General features: G+C 40.3%; 1 protein-coding gene across 2 annotated transcripts in view; it reads left to right on the top strand.

Moving 5' to 3' along the window:
• Positions 1-4,873: 4,873 nt before the first annotated feature.
• Positions 4,874-22,589, top strand: part of Pu (GTP cyclohydrolase punch) — a 52,085-nt gene continuing 34,369 nt past the window's right edge. Inside the window, exon 1 of one of the 2 annotated variants that reach the window (XM_022076899.2) lies at positions 4,874-5,020. In XM_022076899.2, coding sequence (XP_021932591.1) covers positions 4,963-5,020 — 58 coding nt within the window. In that variant the 5' untranslated portion in view covers positions 4,874-4,962. Of the gene's footprint in view, positions 5,021-17,373; positions 17,609-22,589 lie in introns of those variants that run through there. The other variant, XM_022076898.2, reaches the window with a different exon arrangement.

Here is a 22,589-nt window from a genome sequence, read left to right on the forward strand (position 1 = left end):
AATTAAAGTGTACATACATATATATGACCATTTCATATTGCACAAAAAGCCTATTTTTGGATACATAACAGACCAATTTAGGCTTCATTGCGAAGGTTGTGCGTGTTTAGCCAAACACAACTTTCGTATGTCAGGTTCCATTTCAGTTAATTTCAGCCTTGATTGATTTTCTTACTTCATTCGCGTACCACCAGTGGTACTCGTACCATACGTTTCCTAGTGATATTTTAACTCCTTAGTCCAAATAACCTAGAGAGCTAGATGTGTACTCTCGAAACCTGTCGCTATGAATGACAGAAACTAATAATTTAACAACAAATTGCATGGATATTCGTACAATAAGGCTGCTCTTTGACATTGCTACTTGAGCACAGTCGCTAATGGTGTCCTGTTGACGTTACCTGTCGTACTAGTGTTACTGATGCGCGGGAATACGCGCTACGCCATCCTGGTCGACGTTATCTAGCCGCCGATGTGTTTCGACGACTGGAACAGTGTCTCCGTGAGACAGGACGTATAACACCGACGTAACTTGTAAAAGCAGGTCGCCCACGGACTGTACGGACACCACCCAATGAAAATGCCATACTTCCAACTATGGAACGAGAGCCTTGGAGAAGTTCACGCGATATCTTACGAGAATTTTGACTAACCCAAACGAGCAATTACATCCAAACCACTGCTCGCAGAGCGCTCATCTGTTTCCAGACTATCGTCATCTGCGGATGAAATTTTACGAATGGCTACATTAACCCTTTGAAGCCGAAGATCGTCTGAATATTATTTATGAATTCAGTCCGTACCGCGAAGAAAACACTACACCTCACCATTACGAAAATCAGCTGGTTAACCCTTTGAAGCCGAAGCTCGTCTTCATAATATTTACGAATCCAGACCGTACCGCGAAGAAAACACTTCACTTAACCATTAGAAGTCGAATCAGGCGATACCACATAAGATTTATCCCGGTCAAAGCCTTAACACGCTGCGGGTGAGCTATTTCCACACAAAATTCTGTGGACAGAGGAAGCGTGAGGGTGTGTTTGAAGTCCACACAGAAAGCACCTCTGGGCACGGGATAATCCTCATGCTATCCTCGAACATGGATATCAAGTCCGCTTCAGCGTCATCGTTTGCTCTGGTATCGTCGGGGACATTGTCGTGAGCCCATATCTGCTACCTGACAGGCCGAGTTCTCGACATTTTTATCGGGACTGGTTGAAGATGTGCCTCTAGCTGTGAGATAATTGTGGTTTCAGCGACGGAGCTCCAGCGAACTATCGAAGATCTCTCGGCAAGACTTTCAGGCAGCTGTGCCAACAGTCGATGCCGACATGTTAAGGCGTGTTCCGGAGAATGCCGTGCGGCGCACTGCCGTCTGCCTTGAAATGGACGAAGGCTGCTTCGAACATTTATTGTAATTACGAGGCGACCATGCTTTGGGCATTTGATAGCTTGAGCCATTTCACGGTGTATCATGAAAACTAAACGTCACAGGACAGTTGTTATACAATGTTTTCGACTTGTTTTCAACAAGGGATCACAATGTGGAGAGCTTGTGCGGGAATTTCTTTTCACCTGTGTGTGTGTGTATTTGTGGCAATTTTTCTGTCGTGCTAATGATTTATTTCTTTAATTATAATATTTGCATGTGTCTTGCACTGGGTCATTTGAATGTTTGTTTTCTAAGATTTTTTTTTATTATTTAGTGTTCTGTCTGACGACAGGTCCATATGAACAGGATCCTTCCATCCTTTTCTCGGACTGGGACCTGTTCATATACGTTCTTGGCAGATGATCCAGAAGTGGTTTGCCATTGCCTTCTTCTGTGTGTGGATGGAGTAATTGTTGGGATGCCACGGAGAAACCGGGGAAGCCCCCGGAGGAAAACTCCGTGTTGCCTAGACCACGGCCTTGCCCAACACAAGTTATAAATTCGGGCACCGCCGGGAATCGAACCCGAGACCCCAGGATTACAAGGCCAGCATCCGCTAGACCACCTCATCTTATTATTATTTAGTGTTCTGTCTGACGCCAGGTCCATATAAACAGGATCCTTCCATCCTTTTCTCGGACTGGGACCTGTTCATATACGTTCGTGGCAGATGATCCAGAAGTGGTTTGCCATTGCCTTCTTCTGTGTGTGAATGGAGTAATTGTTTGGATGCCACGGAGAAACCGGGGAAGCCCCCGGAGGAAAACTCCGTGTTGCCTAGACCACGGCCTTGCCCAACACAAGTTATAAATTCGGGCACCGCCGGGAATCGAACCCGAGACCCCAGGATTACAAGGCCAGCGTTCTAACCGCTAGACCACCTCCTCTTATTATTTATTTAGTGTTCTGTCTGACGACAGGTCCATATGAACAGGATCCTTCCATCCTTTTCTCGGACTGGGACCTGTTCATATACGTTCTTGGCAGATGATCCAGAAGTGGTTTGCCATTGCCTTCTTCTGTGTGTGAATGGAGTAACTGTTGGGATGCCACGGAGGAAAACTCCGTGTTACCTAGACCACAGCCTTGCCCAACACACGTTATAAATTCGGGCACCGCCGGGAATCGAACCCGAGACCCCAGGATTACAAGGCCAGCGTTCTAACCGCTAGACCACCGTGGCAAGCTCTAAGATATACTGAGTTTACTATTGTTCTAAACACGCAATAAGATTATGACTGGAAGTTGCTTTCGTGAGTGGCAGAAACCAATTGATGTCTGAAAACAGTCTGTCGCGAAATTTGTAAAGAAAATTATGAGAGTGGAGAAAAATGCAGCCGTAATTATAATTCATTGTATAAGAGAAGAGGGCGTTGAGGAGAACAGTCACACCAAATACATTTTATTCGGAGAAGCTTAAGGAACTAGAACACTTGGGAGACAAGAGAATAACATGAAAACTGATCTTAAAGAAATGGGGTGTGAGTGTGTGGTCTGACTCAGAATAGAGACCAATGGCGGAATCTTGTCACCATGGTAATGAATTTTCGTGTTTCTGAGGCGAAGAATACTGCAACAGTTGTGCATCGTAACAGCGGCATTCCTCTCCGTGTTTCTGTGGTCTCGCGCGTGCCTTTGTGAGTAACTAAATTACTGCCGCATTGCTTACGGCAGCACATGGCTAGACTTTATTATCTTTGCCACGTCCATTGTTTTCCAGGTTTCCGTGCGCTTATTAATTTTTTTTTAATGTCGAATATCTTGTCAGTGCTTCACACAGAAAAGACCTGTTTCTGCTTTCTGAGAAGCGTGTTCAGTGTAATTTTAATTCACGAATTTTTCTCCTTCCTCTCACCTATCATTTGCTTAAGGAGATCGGTTTAGGCCACAGGAGTGACGTTGAAGTTGGTTACAACATATCAAATCTAAAACTTCTTGACGATGGTGAAGAGTCAAGTGAATAAAACTTTTCTTGGATATTATCCATCGTCTAGTAAATATAAAACGTAAAACGACGTTTCGGAGATGGGACTCTATCTCCGTCTTCAGGTTCCTACACAGTTGGGCCCACTAGATAGAGCTAATCCCTATCTCCGGAGATAGGGATTAGCTCTATCTAGTACCATCTCCGAAACGTCGTTTTACGTTTTATATTTACTAGACGATGGATAATATCCAAGTAAATTTTTATTCAGGTCCGGAGATAGGGATTAGCTCTATCTAGTGGGCCCAACTGTGTAGGAACCTGAAGACGGAGATAGAGTCCCGTCTCCGAAACGTCGTTTTACGTTTTATATTTACTATACGATGGATAATATCCAAGTAAATTTTTATTCAGGTCCGGAGATAGGGATTAGCTCTATCTAGTGGGCCCAACTGTGTAGGAACCTGAAGACGGAGATAGAGTCCCATCTCCGAAACGTCGTTTTACGTTTTATATTTACTAGACGATGGATAATATCCAAGAAAATTTTTATTCAATTGGTTACAACATGTATTGTGAATGGTCCCGTATGTATGTAAACCAGTTATTTTATGTTATTTAAAAATGCATACATAAGGGTAGGTGGTTAATGATTTAAATGCTTTGATGAAACAACAAGACATGCTGATTGTAAATGCAATAGTAGAATGTTATTTTTCAATGCGGAGGAAATAAATATGTTTACGCATGAATTTAGGAAAAACGTGCGTGTTTAATACTCTCAGCAATAAACCATTGAAAATATGCTTATCAGGAACTTGCATGTGTGTTGCAACATGCCTGACTAACGGGGTAGTTTGCAACAAATACGTATTGTTTGTAATGTTATTACTTGTATCCTGTTGCAGAGTAGTGGTTTATATTCCCTGTATATGTCGTCAAAGGATATGTGATTACTACCCATCACGAGTTCAATACAATCGTTAAACACTACTGAGAAGAAAATAAAATCTTAAATTTTTTTTTAAAGTGCTCCAGGCTTCCCTGCTAGGCGGAGGACTAGCGACAGATAACTTCTCATTAAGAATTTATTTAACTCCCAATTAATCACTCAAAACCCATTTATGTTGCAAAATAGTCTCCGCCTAGAAATCGACTCGTTCCGGCAACTGCCTTGTTCAGGTCATGGTCGCTTAGTCGGCTTACTCAGCCTTATTGTTATGAACAGCCTGCATGAGCCTAGCAGCAAAATATTACGATGTTAAAGACACCCAAAACAAGAGGAGTGCGTCCCGATGGGCACGTCATCGTCTGCTTTTGTTCAAATATACCAAGGGAATTAATTTCTTTACCAACTTCCTGCTTTTGTTGTGTTTCGTCCTTGAACAGTTCCTCACTGATTGGAAGGAGAGAAGAGATAGTCAATAAGAAAGAAAAGTAGTTTTATAAATATTACTAGTTGTAGATAAGTCAGCGCCTGTGACGTCACGATCGCGTCACGTCATTTGCCCTACTTAATAAAAAGGCAGTGTAGCACGTTAGATGCTCTGTATTGTACTTTGACTGAACTGTGCATGTGTGTCGAAGCTGAGGTGCAGTCAACATGAAGGAACATAAGAACAGTAATCAACAGAACGGAACGAAAAATGGCATCGAACACGGTAGGTATCGATAATCAGCCACGCCTCTTGTTTTGTAAGTTTCTTGTTATACGGTGTGATGTATTTACATTCTTACAGCTTGTATGTTTTATCCTAGTTTTTATTTTTATGGGCACAGAAGTAAACGTCGAATATGTGAATGGTCCCTTTGTGGAAAGACGATGTTAGAAGATTGGGGTTTTTTTACGCATTGTGTAGGTCTGAGACGGTAAACTATGACCAGCGGGCCGAATACGGTCCACAAAAAGTGTCGCCTCAGCTAACGATGTTATTGTGAATAACTCAGCTCGTTACTAATTTATACTTCCTGACAAATAGTGCCAAAATTTGCTACTATCAAGTCACTGTGCCTTCATCAATGGCGAATCCGGGTCTATTCTGTTCGTATTTTGGCAACGCGTTAACCACTGGTAAAGTCGTACAAAATATGAAATTCACTAGTGTAAGTATCATTTCTGTTCCTGGCGTTGGATTTGAGGTTCTCGCGGCAGTTAGTGTGAAGATGACTGTCTTGCGGGATGTTGCGCTCTGTTCATTGGGGCAGAAAGCACCTTTAAAACATCGGTAAATTTGAACCAGAGTGCATGGTACAACATCCCAGAAGACAGCTTTCGTCTCACTTTGGGTGTGATGAAAGTTGGCAGGAGTGCCTTATTTTATTTTCTTATGTGTTTATTAATCCTTTGAAGGTGAATATCTTTTAAGTAATATTTAAGAGTTGAGCCCTATCTCAAATAAAACAAGCCAGTTCTTCATTACAAATAACAGATAGTAATTGTTAAGAAGATAATTCCTGTTTACCCTGAGTTATACGAAACCCTGAGAAAGGCAGATGGGGAGTTGTTTTCTTATTGAGACAAGTGGCAGACACAGTTGCCTAGGCCTTTAAAGAGTTGAAATTTACTCTGGAAATTATTATTCCAATAAATTTTGAGTAACACTTTTAAGTGTCAGCCTCACACAGATTGTTTGTTCGCTGAAAAGTGTTAAAATGCTAACAATAATGTTTTAAAACCCGACTCGTTTACCATCGTTACAATCTCTGCGAAAAGAGACACAGATTAGGTATGGCGTGTCACCTGACAGTGTTAAGGAGGCGTGCTGTCTTTTTCACTCCGATCCGTGAGCGAAGGCATAGATTGTCCGCTATAATCGAGCGCTGAGACTTTCTGCTTCCCTGGCATAAACGGATTGTTAAAACGCCGTGGCGAGTAAACTACGCATTTCGAACGGCAGAGTCCAGGCTGCTTATTGAATGCGGGAACAGAGAACGTTTCTTTTATATTCTTTCCGCTTCCGTGGTCTGGTGGTGCACTGATGGCCAGACCAGAGCATTCGCCACTGGTTATGGCTTTATAGGAGGAAACCAAGTGGGGCTCACTCCAGCCGAGATTTAATTCGTGACAAAGCCATATTCGAGGATACAATGACTGAATTAATAATTAATAACATTATTTTATACGTTTTATACATCTGTAAATGACGTTTAATCGGTGCGGACAGCTGATAACTCTGTAACAGAACTGAATATTTGTCTCTCGAAACCCTTCGGCTCGTGGTCAGTTCGAAACAGCATCATTCGGGCCCCGAGTAAAAATCATTGCTCACACCTGATTTTACTACAGGCTGTGTAGTCCAATATAATTCGAGTGTCATTTAACTAGACTGCAGGACAATCGCAGGAGCATGGGCAGCGCGTTTGATGTTGTACAATTATATTCTTTTTGATTTTGCAAGCGACTTTTGTTCATAATTGACGTGTTATGTGCAGGTGATGTATTATATATTAGATATTGTATGTTTGCCTACTATATTGATTCAGATTTAGCCAAGGTTTCTTTTTTTAATTTTAGACACTCAAAAATGTATTTAGGTTCTTGACTGATATGGGCCTCAAAAGGAACATACGTCATAGAACTCATATTGCCCAGTATCAAGGCTCAAAAATGAAACATTACAATTTCTTAGACACGAAGGTAAAGTAGCCCTTAAAACTGATTAAATTAAACAAAATCAAATTGACTCGACAAAATTAGGTGTGGGCCTGCAATATCGAGATTCGTCCAAATCGGCCAATGTTACTTTTAGACAGACTTACGTATATAATGAAGCTTATAAACCCGTTTCAGTTGTCTTTTTCAGGGAGCGGACCAGAAAGTTTAGAACTGTAATTAAATTTACTTCTGTTATTATGAAATTGTACAATATTAATAAAACCGACAATTAAAATTATGTAATATAGCACCCTTCGATATAATAATTAAATAAGATGTAATTAATTAAACGAATCTCAGGATTGTTGTGTGTGTATATATATATATATATATACACATATATATATATATATATATATATATATATATATATAGCACGCTAACACATTTTAGAATTACATTAGCAACAGCAAAAACGTAAATATTGTGGGGAACTGAGAATTCGTAACACCCCTGTAAATTCTGACAGTCGTTATTGAGACGAGAATCTCGCTGCGTGGAACCACAAGAGCAACATTTTGAGCTTTTTCCATGATTTGTTGTTTGCCAAAACAATTACCTGTGATGTTGAAATCACCTGTGTGTATGTAAACACTTTTCTACGGACGGATTTACACTTTATCTGTACCCTTCTCCTTTCAAAATAAAATTACCGTATCTGATTGGCATCATACTTGTTTCTGTTTCGTCAAGTCAGACTTAGGATTTAATAAATCCTACACATGTACCTCATTTTTTAGTAATTATTGTAGTGTAGAAGCGTAATTTTAATCTTTTATAACATAAAAATGAAGCATCGGTCAACATTCCACGTACTTTTCTATCCAAATATTAATATTTTATGACAGTTATGAGAGTATAACATGTCTAAAAGGAATATTCTCTTAAGCTCGTCGATTTAAATTTTCTCTAGACACCTGTTGTTTTCTCTCTTTAGCTCCATATATATAGTACATAAAATATCTTTTTCTCCACGGCTGGTCTCGCGTACAGGATGCTTTAATAATTTGAGGCATTGACGGAATGGCTGTGCACCATCTTCATACTCACCGCCGTGAGAATCTCAAATTTCACCCAACTTATGATTTTTCTGAAAAATATCCCCTTCCTTTAACTTCATATCCAGAGGATGCGTTTTGTCATTTTTCCCTGATCTTCAGTCTGCTGTTTACCAATTTTCTATGCTAAATAGCGTCCGGCATCGTTACGTAACAAAACTGGCCAGTTAACTTTGGACGTAACACATCCCCTGAGGGAAGATGTTCAGGCAATTTGCTGAAACGTTGCGTTATAGAAGTTGCCTACATGTAACGGCGTTCTGCTGTTGGTGATCCTTCTGAGACAGAATCAATGCGATCAGTAATATTTGGTACCACTTTATCCAGCCCATCATCTAGAACAGTGGTATTCAACCTGGGGTACGCGAAGACATCTTAGGGGGTACGTGAAATTTTAAAAATATATATATTATTTTATGATAAAAACTTAATAATCAGTAATGTAATTTATTTAATTTATTTTAGATGTAGATTATATACTATGTATAACTTGAATTATACACCAACAACTTTGGGGGTACAAAGTTGGAAGAGAAATTATATATGGGGGTACGCGAACAAAAAAGATTGAATACCACTGATCTGTAGAACATAGATTCCCAAAAATTATTTCCCAGGCCATTTGAAAATTCCTAAGGATCCTGGCGGGCAGTTACTTGTTTCTGCCTGTTTTTTTTCAATAATTGTAATGCGCTGTGTTATAGATGTTAAAGTATTTAATAAATACAAGTGAACACATAATGTAAGATTTGAGATTTTCACAGCGGTGAGTATGAAGATTTCTATCTTCTGGGTTGTTGCGCTGTGTAGTCTGGTAGATGTTAACCAACGTTTCAGAGGTCATACTGCCTCCGTCATCAGGCCCTGATGACGGAGGCAGTATGACCTCTGAAACGTTGGTTAACATCGACCAGACTACACAGCGCAACAACCCAGAAGACAGAAATCTTCATACTCATCGCCCTGATGACGGAGGCAGTATGACCTCTGAAACGTTGGTTAACATCGACCAGACTACACAGCGCAACAACCCAGAAGACAGAAATCTTCATACTCATCGCCCTGATGACGGAGGCAGTATGACCTCTGAAACGTTGGTAAACATCGACCAGACTACACAACGCAACAACCCAGAAGACAGAAATCTGAACACATGATCTTCGCTGTTTCAACAAAAATTAAAAGGTATACAGAAATTAACCTTACAGAAATTTCAGAAAGTGTTTTCTTTTCGTTTGTGGTTCTGCACACAAATATACGCCGGGTTTCTTGCTAAACACTTTTTATCAGTCTACAATCAACGTTTCGAACAGCGTTTTGTATTTCCTTATTTAAATATTTTAACGTTGCCGGCAGTGGCGGGACGAATTTTATCCTTATAATCGCAGAAGACATTGAGGGGAATGCTGCAATCAGGAAGTCACACTGCCGAACCAGCGATCAGGCAACTGCGTGCATAGTAAAGTTGTTACTTAGTTGTAGACTCGTGGTGGCGCACTGCCATCTTTGGAGACGAACAATTGAGGCATTAACCAGAACTCCTTCTCGACATGCGTCGCCATTTCATTACCATATCAACATTTGCGCTCCTAGTGGCCATCGTTGGAGTTACGTTACTTGTCTTGAATGCTAGGAAAATATGTGAAATTCTCCTTCCAGTGGTGTAAGGCTATGTTGTATGCCGTTTAATTTTTGTGAAATAAATAATTTAATCAGTTCAAATCATTTGTATTTACTTTACTTATAGACTTCCGAATTTATACAGTAAAATGCAAAAAGTCTTATTTAATAAGAAATATAAGAGCAGTGATAATACGATTAAAGTACTATACAACGCAACCTCCTTCCGTCATTGGATTTCTCAAAAGTCACGCCATAATTATTTAGTATTAATTGTTTTAGTATTACAGTAGACCCACACTCTACCGTGGGTGTTAGGGTACAATTTTAATATACTCGTTGTAAGTGAAACGAAAATTCTTATTTAACGTCATACAAGCGACATATCCGATTCCGCAAAACAACGGCCTACATTAAGTATTTTTAGTGTTACTATTATTTATTATAACAGTTGGGTGTATATGAAGTACTTAAAAGGCCGCGGGCTGCCAATTTTGCCCTAGGAAAAATTTGTTCGCACACAATTGATTTAGACTGTAAAAATAAATAGTACTTAATATAAACTTTTAACATTTGCCTAAAATACTTTTTTCTTTTTAATGCCCATCGACGTATACCTAAAACGTATTTATATCATATGACGTGGTAGTCTACGTGTATTAGGAAATATAAATTATATTTTATTTACCTGGCTTCTGGGACCGTGGGTTCGAGTCCCACTTAAGGCATGGATGTTTGTCCGCGTCTTTCTGTGTTTGTACAGGTAGAGGCCTTGCGATGGGTTGATCACTCATCCAAGGAGTCCTACCATTGTCCAAATAGATCAAATGAATAAATAAAAAAACCTCGACACCTGCGGGTAAAAGAATAAAGATTAAGTAAAGTAAGTCCCTATATAGTTTTTCAGTACGCGTAATTGATACGGTTAAATGTAATCTGTGACTTCATACATCGTCTTGTCTGCATCACGACAGCATTTCAGAAACTGGTTGGTTTCACAGACTAATTATCAACCACTGCTCCGTAAGTGAGTGTCATCCCTGCTGGCATAATTCCAGCTGTTTAAGTCGCTCGATGAGCGCTTGTCACAAACACTTCGTGTGTCCCGAAATTTTGTCGCCAGCAGATATATCGTTGTCTTATTTGATTCTTTTTTGCAAGGATACGCATTGATAAATTCCTCGCGGACGACAACAACAACGGTTTAAATCTGATATTATGTTCCAGAATGACAAAAAAATGTTCCACTTGTGTATAGAGAATGTTCGCACGTGGAAAGCTTTCGCCCAGATGACGTAACTGCCTAGGATCAGGGTGACCATGGCAGGAGTGTCAAGGGAGAGATTGGGAGGGAGTGGACCTGCTTCTAATTTACATTTTGTTCCGAAATGTGTGTTACTATTGTTGGTTTGTGCATAAATGGTACACCCTGAAGTGTTTTCCAACATTAAAGAGCCCATGACAAGCAAACACAAATAAAAATATTTACATTAAAAATTAACGAATTAAAACAAAGTTAAAGTAAAACAAATAGTCGTCGAGAAAGTGTCCTCAGAGAAGTTAATACTTGTTAGTACACTGTTTGCGCTGGATGCAGAACATTCTCTTATTTGCCTTGTGGGCACATAGTAATAATAATAATGACAACGACAACACTAATTGATAATTAGTGCTATACAAACTCCTTTACACATAATTCTGACAACACCAGCTCTCAGAATTAGATAAAGAAATCTCAAAAATTACAAGCCATATCCGGAATTGCTGAAGCAACTCATCTGGTGTTATTTAACGACGATGTTTCAACTACAGAAAGTTTAAGCATTGAATGTTACTGGGAGATTTGTTAGTAGTCTGCCATGGCCTCTGCTGTACAGGTATTCGCCTTGAGAGACTGAGGAAGAGCTCTAAGGCATCAGTCAATTTAGGTAGTAAACCGGCCGATATTCGAACCAGGTTTCTCTAAAGGAGGCCTGCTAGTCGATAGGATACCCGCTGTGCTAACTTGCTTGGTTTGTAGTATGGAATGTCGCTAGATACTTACTTGGACGACCCGTTCTTCAAGTGCCTGAGCACTGTGGGTCCCAACTTTTTCGTTGGCTTGATCTATAGACATTTTGGTAGGACTCCTTGGACGAGGGATCGGCCCATCGCAAGGCCTCTACCTGTACACAGGACAGCACAACACACAGAAAAACGCGGAGAAACATCCATGGCTTGAGTGGGATTCGAACCCACGGTCCCAGCGACCAAGCGGCAGAAGGCCCACGCCTCAGACCGCGCGGCCACCGCGGACCCCAACGTCATTAGAGCTCTGTGTAATAAGGACATTAGTAATGAGGTCATTGGTTCGGCGCGCATGACCCTGGGTGCCGAATGTCGTAACAGGCTGGGCCCACTACTTTACATCCGTTTTGATAGTGGTAAATAGAAGAGGTGGAATAGCGACACTAAATCACGTAAACACGAGGAGAAAAAAGTGCTGAGAGAATGTGCTGTAGGCTTATTTCTGTCATTGCTAGCAAATGAGGCGTGTTTCAAACGTTGTGTTCAAGAAACAGTGGCAGATGTGTGGAGTCTGGGAAAGGAAATAACGGGCCTTTAACACTGTAATTGGTGAACAAGCAGATAGATCGATTGGGTTTCTTATGGGTGCCGATTTCTAAATTCTTATAGAGTATAACGGGGAAGATGCCTAACTTTTTGTTAAACGTCATCTCCGGTACAATTTTATAAATTTTGTATCTGTTATAAATGTGACGTACACTGACAATTATTTTGAAGTTACAACCCAATGTACACTACCAAAAAATAATTTATTTGTGACTTAATTCCCCCCCCCCCCGGCCATTTTAGGCGTCTCTCCCCGAGCAAAACAACATAAGTACTCTCTTATAATTATTCCAACAGAGTGTTTAATGAATCAAACATATGAAATCAATGTTGAACAACATGTATTTTCTTGTAATTTTATTCTCTTATGATCATCTAGTGTTAATTGCTAATGAGCACAGTTATCACATGTCCGTTGCATCCAATCTACCTGTGGCCCATTTATGTCATAGTAATTGGCTTTACATATTACACAGTTTTTATTCTCATTCATCTTTTTTGCCTTAGTCCTAAAGCAGTAGTTTTAAAACCTTGAATACCGTGTAGTGTTGAATATTTATCTGAAGTATATAAAATCATGCATACAAACAAAACTTTTACACTTTGAAAAACACTTAGTGCCAAGAAGAAGTATTAGGTGAGTGTAGTATGTTTATTAATTCTTCAATCTTGTCCATTGCCATGGTTGTGGAAACCACCAGGACACGAAGGTATTAACCAAATTAATGAAATGGATCATATTCTCATGTCCTCTAGATAGGGGCTCAGCGTTCTGAAGAAGCGATAAGTAAGAATGATGTAAATTCAGTCCTTAAAGAAAGATCTTTCGTCACAAAGTGTTTTTCAAAGTGTAAACAGTTTTGTTTGTATGCATGATTTTATATATTTCAGCTAAAGCAGTAGCTTTCTGCCGACGCATTTTTGCGTGGTTTAAATTATTCTCATCTGCCAATACTGCAGATGTTTTCCTCCACTTTCGTAGTGGATCCAATATAGGGACTGGTGAAATGTCTTCAAAAGATGGCGTTGTTTGGGATTCGTTTTGTGCATTTAGTGGGGCTGAAGATCCACTTGTTTGAGTTCCTGAGGAAGACATGTCCTGGTCAGCCACTGCGTGAATATAGTACAGTTTACATAAACATAAAACATTTGACCCATTGGGAAAAAAATCTTAACATTCTGGCTTTTTGCCTTCAGCATTGCAGCTTGCTATCACAGACAATGTCTCCCCCTATTCACCAGAAGTCATTTCATACAGTGTCGGAGAGCCCTTCTCAGTTATCACAGTGTCTGGCCTAGGATTCGTTTGAAAACCAGATTCATCCACATTGTATATATAGCCAGATTTGTCTAGCAGGTTGTTTTCTGTCAACACATCCAATAATAATTTGAAGTAGTCATCAATGTCCTTTCTATTCATGGCCATAGCTCTGTCAGTAGAGAGACCTTGAAGTATTTTTTACCTAACTAATCCAGGATATCGTCTCAAAAATTAGTCTAGCCAATCCCATCCTACCATGCCTTTGTCTCTGTTGAAGCGGTGAATAATTTTATTCCTTTCTGAAAACTGAAAGGCGAGCTTACGTAAAGTTTCTCCAGTTGGCGGAAATCCTGAATCCTCTAGTTTCTTTATGTAGGTCACCAGATGCTCCCCGTTTTTTCCGAGGCAACCTATTAAAATCGTAGGCATTTAAAAATTATTTGGACGGAAGTCATATTGAAAATTTTTTAATATTACGATAACTTTTATAATTATATTTACTGAAATATTACTTACTTTGAGGACCCATGCCATGTTTTTCGGCATAATTCTTCCGTAGGCGTCTTTTCAAAGTTCTGTACGGAATGACATATTCTTGTGAGACTTTGAAACAATTCATGCCTCCCGTCCATACGTGTTCCATGGCAAGTTTTAGGCTATCCTGACTCCACTGACCTCTGTTAGAGGCCCTGGTATAGTTTCTAGTAATTTTCTGTATAAAAATAAAAAATACAAGAAAAGTAAGAGTGGCATCTTTCCCGAAGATCGGGGTGTGATGCCACTTAAGTCACATGACTTAATATAGCGTCACTAGAGCTGGTATCACTGACAATACTTTCTTTGATAAATGCGTTACGTGTTAAACATACCAGTTTTTGCAGTTATATTTGCATTGTAGTCAATATTATTACTTTAAAATACGTCTTCGGTAGTTTTAAGCTGGTCATTTTAAACCTTACCTCGCTCTTTTCGTTCTTAAACTCGAAAAACCAATCGGGCAACTGCACAAATGATTTACCTGTCTTCGAACTGAGGCCAGGGACTGACACATCGCCTCGTGTCACCATCTGTCAGCATTCTTCCAAACTGGAGAAAAATTGGCATCTTACCCCGATCTACTCTATAAAAGACTGAAATTGCGGATATGTGTGTATGTGTATTTTCGATCATAACTCAAGAGCGGATACACCAATTTACACAAAACTTGGCACACTTATGCCTTGAAACCAGGAAGATATTTTAGAATGGTTGAAACTCCTATAAAATATATTGGGTTCGTGCCCCGGTATGGATAGTTCCTGTAGCTCGGGAACTAAGCTAAATAGGAGAACGGCACATACCTGAAAAAAGTGTTATGGGCTAGAGTTCTGGTCAAGATCATTCTTTTGTGTATTGAAAAGTAATTATGGTCCATAATTGTTTCGATACAAATGAACTAATAACGAAGAAACAACTGTTCTAATACTAGAATTTTCCTTTAGAATGATGTAATCTTACAAGAAGACTTTAGGATAAACATTTAAGTAGGAACATAATAGAAGCCACAATTTTAACAGAATATGCGAAAGGAGAAACTGACGGGAACCCAAGTCATACTTACATTCATACAAAAGGAATGGGTAAAATCCTGAAGAATATAATTGAAACTGATTACTCTAGATGATACCGTAAAGACAAATGTTCTTCGGTTTAGGGATGATATTTTTCCTTTGGTAGTCAACGATACGTATCGAATGATCAGGCCTATGAAGAGCTTTCGGACAAGAATGATTGATAAGAAATGAAGGGCACGTGTCGAATTTCCCCGCAGTTACATCAGCAATAGTACACAAATTTCTCTGCGTTTTTTGTGGTGTTGTGTATCTGCCTCATAGGCCTTGATAACTTACAGAAGATTTAAACTGTACTTTTAAGCTTATTACACTACAGTTAACCACTGCTTAAGAGTAAAATTTCAAAAAAATCTTTTATTTGAAGATATCCGTCTTCTGGGTTATTGCGCTGTGTAGTCTGGTCGATGTTAACCAACGTATTCATCGCCCTGATGACGGAGGCAGTATGACCTCTGAAACGTTGGTTAACATCGACCAGACTACACAGCGCAATAACCCAGAAGACGGATATCTTCATACTCACCGCTGTGAGAACCTCAAGTCTTACAATCTTTTATTTATTAGGCATATCAAAGTACGTTTCAATTAAACACTGTAGGTCTTTGGGTGTTAACCTATTTTACGTCTTCTAGTTTTATAAGTTTTTCTTACGGTGAGAATTGAACAAGTTTGGTTTGAATTTCAAGTAGAGTAACTCTATAGACCTAGGGTAACACTGGACCATTGTTTACCAAAATCTTGCGCCTCAACGCTACTGCTAAACATCCATTACTGAAGTAAGATATTCCTATAATTCTCAGACCACTTAACAAATTCGTCGTCATAGCTGGGTAAAAGTGTGATTGAACACCTCCAGTAATCATTAACACGTAAGCAGCTGTCGTCTTCGACAAGGACAATCCACTTTCAGAGCTCAGTCAGCGACTGTGGTTACGGGCTGGACGGCCGGGGTTCGGTCCTCGTGTTTCTCTCTTCGCTACTGCGTCCAAACCGGCTCTGGGCCCACCCAAACTCGATTTAAGGCCGAAGTTAAGAATGCTTTGATTTCAACTTTTGTCTTTATAATTAATTAAGCTAAATTAAGCCCAGAGACAACTGTACCTATACCTCCCCAATCTGCTTTAAATATTCAATCAGAATTCTTCTTGATAACCGGATGTTCCCGCATTTTGTATGGCCCAAAAATTCGTCTCCGTGTTCACACAATAACCCGCCACTGATAAATATTTTGAGACAGATGAATGTCATTCACATGTCCATATTCCATTCATTAAAGGGCGATCTCATCTACGCCCGTGTTCCTCTTCAGGTTTTCCGACCAAAATTTTGTATATATTTTTAATCTCTCCCATGTATGTTCTTGTCTGAATATTATTACCCTAATACAATGAATAGGCTATTGGCTTAAGACTTTCTTAGTCTGAGGCAGCGAGATATGTCTTAAGGTTTGTTCGTTATACGAATATTCAGGTCACACCCGAAGCTGTTAAAGATGTTCGTTGATTTTCTGTTAATGCTTGGTGCGGGGGGGGGGGTGCCCCCCCCCCCCCCATCAGAGGTTATTTCTTCTCATTTTGGTTTGTGCTTCGGTTATAATTGCGTATCTTCTTGAATTGGTAAATTTTCTTTTTCTGGCGTCATTTAATCGTTTATTTTAGGCTTGTTTGTCTTGCTGTACATCGCATGAGATAAAACTGAACATGTGTAAATGAGTCTTTGTTAGAGTGAGACAATGCTTGCTGCCTCCAACATCAGAGGAATAGGATGATTAACAGTGATAACTGAGGGGGATATGGAAGGTAGCGATCATAACCCATTTTCAGCTATAAAAGTTTCCGGGGTTTATTTAAAGCAACTGAGGACGACCATCAGCAACTATAGGTGGTATATTGGGCCGAAATTCGAATGTGAGGCTTCCGAACACAGAGTTGAATATGAATCACTGCCCTCGAAGTGCAACGCAGGTCTAAGTTTGCACCAGACGAATGTCAGCATACTGTGCAAGACCTCGTGGTAGGGGTTTCCCGTTCTCGGTTCCATTCATCAAGCATCATGTGGCAATGACGAACACTGAATTCACACAGTGTCCAACCACCTTCAATGTAATTGGAAATATAAGAACTATCAGCAAGTGGTGTTGAAATAATAGGAGCTCTGCGATTGGTCACACCGTGTATCGATTGCATCAGCTGTGACGTAACGGAACGAGAGGAGGGAAGCAGTTGGTCTCTCGCCGTCGAGCTGAGTGGTTCGTTTCCAGCTGCACGTGCAAGAATACGGCATGAACGGCACAGCTGACAGGCCTGCTGGATCTCCTAGGAAGGCGCCCCCTGCTCAACTACGGTCCGTGTCGTGGAACGAGGACGTCGGAGACAGTGAACTCGACGTGCCTGGAACACCCCGTACCCCACGCACCTCCACCACCCCAGGTAAAGAACTGCCCCTGTCCATCCGCCCCGCGTGAAGTGACCGCGAATTTGCAGACAGCTGTTCTCAGTTGTTGGTGGCAAGTCATCATGCTTTGCCGACACAGGTAAAGAGAGAGAGAAATATAGGGGCTGAGAGCTCGGGATAATGGTTAGTGATTGTTGTTGATTAATAAACCAAATCCATGTGTTTTGTCAACAAAAATTATGTGCACATTTTTACAGCATAGACCGGTGTGAAAACTTACATTTTATACCCGTCGAGTAATTGTAGCGTTTACTAACAGCTTTCGACATATCTTGAGTTTTCTGATCTTCGAATCCAAAAATGTTTTGAGACGAAAAATATAATATTTTGACAAGGAGGGAATTTGTAAAAGAAAATATTTTGATGAGAACTTTATGCATTCGTCTTATTTATTTTTATTTTTAGCTTGCCCAAAGTTTAATGTATTCACTGATAAATAAAATACTAAAACTTTTGTAGAGCAAATTAGAATGAGCTGACAGGTCTTCGATATATGTACAATGTGAAGGGCCTGTTTCTGAATGTATTTTAATTGAAAAAAGTTTAAAATTCATAGAAATAAATTACAAAATATTTTACAAGGCACATAACAAATTAATTGTTATGTTCCGTCGTAACGTGCACACATTCAGTAATGCCGTCGGGGAACGAAGTGGGGGCAATAGAGGACCGGGTTTGAAATGATACCAGAGCGTCTCGGGCACTTTTCCCGTGTTGTGTTACAGGTGTAAGAACATGTCATGCGAAGCTCCACATAAAATTGCTGGCCAGTCATTGCACTTTGAAACTTTCATCGTAATTTATGTAATTGTTTGCTATTTTGAAATTCTGCTGATGAAAAATAATCGGGACATTTATGAGAGCAAGGTCTCCGGTCACGTCATCAAATCACATGTTCAAGCGCGCGAATTTGGACGACTGCCCTGGTGAAGAAGTGTGTTGCATCACTACCAGCCACATGACATCACAGTTCACTGTCTTGTTTGTGTCTCAAAAACTTACGTAGGTCCATGCGCTCCTACCTCGGGACTAGACGGCAGCTGTAAACCGGGGGAAAATGCACCCGATAAGGACTGGAGAGGACGCTGGGTGCCCCTCCCCACTTCACTGGTCTGGGCGTGGCGTCGAAGAAGAATATGCTCATCCTTGTCCCCTCTCGGGGATCGCACTTTGATATTCCAGCTCCGCAATATGTCGGTATACTGATTTAGGTCTGACCTAATTCACCCGGGATTAAATATCTGTCCGTACATTATTAACAAAATATTGATAACATTTTCTTGTATATTACGTAATATTAACCGCCACGGTGGTCTAGCGGTTATAACGCTGGCCTTGTAATCCTGGGGTCTCGGGTTCGATTCCCGGCGGTGCCCAAAATTTATAACTTGTGTTGGGCAAGGCCGTGGTCGAGGCAACACGGAGTTTTCCTCCGGGGGCTTCCCCGGTTTCTCCGTGGCATCCCAACGATTACTCCATTCACACACAGAAGAAGGCAATGGCAAACCACTTCTGGATCATCTGCCAAGAACGTATATGAACAGGTCCCAGTCCGAGAAAAGGATGGAAGGATCCTGTTCATATGGACCTGGCGTCAGACAGAACACTAATAAAAAAAATACGTAATATTAGAGCGCCCTTGAAAATTATTATTGCCTGTTTCAAGGACATATTAATAGTAATGCTTCATGTTTTTTTAACTTGATAACGTCGTCATTAAATATAACACAAATAACTACAAAAGTACATACGTTTAAGGATAAAAGTTACGAATTTTTTTATTTACTTATAGTTTATTTAACGACGCTTTTTCAGTAGCTGTATAGCGTACAATGAAAATATGATAGTGATTAATGAACTGGAATTGATGTGGTAGGAAGCGGTCGTGGCCTATTTTTAAGGTGCCATCCCAGCCTTTAGTTTTCGGGACCGAGGAAAACCACGAAACTCGCCAGTCTGGATAGCTGGTCCCGGGCCGAGTTTCGAAGCCGGGACCTCACGAATAGGAATCAGGAGTTTTAACTAATCGGCCACGATGATCGGCGAGAAATTATTAAGTCCGAAAACCAGTGTAAAAGTAAGCATTTCAAAATAACAAGCGACTAATGTCATGACCCCGGATGTCCTTGGCGACACTGAATTACGATTCGAGCTGTAGATAACGTGACAAACACCGTCCACATCTTTAGAATGTTGAGAATGTTATGTGAAGGAAAATGACTCCCTGCACCAGTTTTCTCGAAGTGGAGAGAAATTTACTTAAAAGTCTCAAGTACAGGTTTGAAACTGAAATTGGTCCAGGTGTAGTCTGTGTATCCAGTTTTTCTGACTACGATCTTTGGTTTTATGTATCCGTGGTGTCTTATTTGTGCTGAAAATTTCGGTTGCTTCTGCACCAAGGATCTGCTTTGGGTGAGGGGGGGGGGGGGCTTGTAATTGTACCCTAAACCAGTTCTCTAGCTTCCAGATTTCGGTCGTGGTAAATCGTTTTGTGACACTTTTTGTATTTTGTTTAGTCTGTTTTAAAACAAGTTATGTGTCCTTAGTATTTAGTAAAAGGACAGGTAACATTGAAGCGTTAAGTAGTCTTACATCGACTGCTGTTCCCCTAACCCCCAATTTGGCCACTTTTAAGAAATAAAAGGCAGTGTTTTGTGGATGTATTTGCTAATGTTTTGGCAGCTACCGGTACTTAAAATAATGCAAACCACGTTGTTCTTTCATGCGTTCTTTGGACGAACTGCATAGGGAGAACGCATTGTGGGCTAGTGTCTGTCCGTCCGTCCGTCCGTCGTGGTGTCGATTCAACTCAAACCACTGAAATCTTGATACAGAGCTTGTGCCATTCTGTACGACTTCAGAATAATAAGAAAATGACGGGTGAAGAAATTCGTGAGGTAGACAATGAGGTGCGATATGGTGGCCAAAGTGGGAACTGTCGAAGAAGGCGGATTTAGTAAACCAAAATGCACGTTGCAAAGAACGCATGAGGATATTCTGTGTATTCCGACACGGAATACACTTCCTTTGCTCGTTCTTATGGGTTCTGGTTCCGTGCAGCCTCGTCGGTAGACGTCAACGTTTCGGAGAAACGTACTCTTCTACAGCCTCGGGGCTGAAGATGGAGGCGGTATGGTTCTACTGACTAGTATATACGGCGTCAGAACCCAGAAGACCGTCATCGTGATCCTTACAGCCGTGAAAACCTCAAATTTCATACATTGCAAACCACGAGCATACTGTCAGTTTGAAGCTACCATCACCGGAAGTCGCTGAGAACAATTTTGACTCTGATAGTAAAAAAAAATTACGTCTGGTTAACTGGTTTCTAGGTAACACCAGAATAATGTTGTCGTGTAGTCTCGCAGGCGGCTACCATCTTTTCGGAGTACGTGATCTTTACTGAAGATGAAGACTACACATTACTTCGAAACCTTGGTTAACGACTGTAAGACGGCGTAACAACCCAGATGACCACAATCCACATTTTTACCGTTGTTAAAATATCATAATTTTCTAGAAGATATATTTTAAATAAATTATGGGACATTACAGTTATTTTCTGTGCTCCCTTCTTCAGATGGCTGTCTGCCATTAGACTGAGACTAACACTGGTAGCACAACTCCAAAGTTCAGCGCCGCTAATACAAAAGCTCACCATGGGACGCGATCGTAAGACATTTCGATTTTCTTTCGACTACAAATATCATCTTACTGTTTCCTATTCGATGTAGCCTAATATTATCACCTGTCTCGAAAAAATCTGTTGTATCTACTCTTAATACTAATTCTGTAAAGTTGCGACAGTTAACTTTACTACAACCAATCACGAGAAGACGGTGTAGAGTCAATTCATTCATGACACATCGTATAGGTCTAAATTCTTATTACACTTTGAAGGGAAGTCCAATTAGGCACGCAAAAGGATAGAGGAACTGGCCATGATGATAATATTAAAGACGAGATGCAGTAAAAATGGATATAAAATATGACACATAGGAATATACCGAATGTTGTATGAATGAGGAAAGGAGAGGCATGAAGAACACTGAAGAATTCTGCAAGTTGAGAGGAAGCAGAGGGAAGATGACAAATGTTGTCCCTGGGGAACGTTGGATGATGCTTAAGACAGTTTCAGAGTATTACAGAACTGACTTGTAAAACGCTAGATAATGCTGAACTATTTAATCCACACGTCTATGTGTTCATTTGTTGCTTATTTGGGTCCAGACCTTCTTTTCAATGTCAGGGCCGTGTTTTCGTTTTATAATTTGATGTGTTTAGAAAAGTGTGTAGTCTTCTTGTTGTGCATAAACGTTTCGGAGGAACATGCTGCCTCCACTTTTCATCTCAGACGATCATAATCTACCTGCAATGTATGTTCGTCGTTCATAGTTTTAACCTACATAAAGTAACAGAACAAAGCAAAGTCAAATTATAATTCCACAAGACGTAATTGCAATTTGCTGTCTTCTCTGACCTGTGATGGTATTGTCATGTATGCAGTGCCCTTCCAATTGGTTTTTACCTACTGAAATGTCGTATTCTCGTTCTGCTGCATGTCTGAGCTGTTGCAAGATAATTGTACTAATGGCAATGAACTGAGGCGTATCAAGAGTTGCTGTGAGGTATTTTACGTACAGGCCTGAATTACTCATAGACAATGAATAAGAATAGACCATGGGACTTATTTTCGGAGGCGTAAGTTACATCTAGAAAATTTGGCATTTTTTTTTAGTTCGGTGTAGGATTATGAATTATACGCATTTTATGCTGGGTTGCGTATTAAACGATTTTTTTGTGGACTGTGTTTGCTGTGACTGCACAAAGGAAACTACTTTACATACGCGTCGTATTTTGCTGGTCGACCTTCGTTATGTTCTTATCAGCAGGATGATATAACGTGAATTCCGTTTATTATCTACTGAAATGGCTAACGGGGTAAGACCATCAGAA

The sequence above is a fragment of the Zootermopsis nevadensis genome, unplaced genomic scaffold (assembly GCF_977971745.1).
Source record: "Zootermopsis nevadensis isolate Lab colony 2312 unplaced genomic scaffold, Znev_1.0 Znev_ptg000021l, whole genome shotgun sequence".
NCBI classification, from domain to species: Eukaryota; Metazoa; Arthropoda; class Insecta; order Blattodea; family Termopsidae; genus Zootermopsis; species Zootermopsis nevadensis.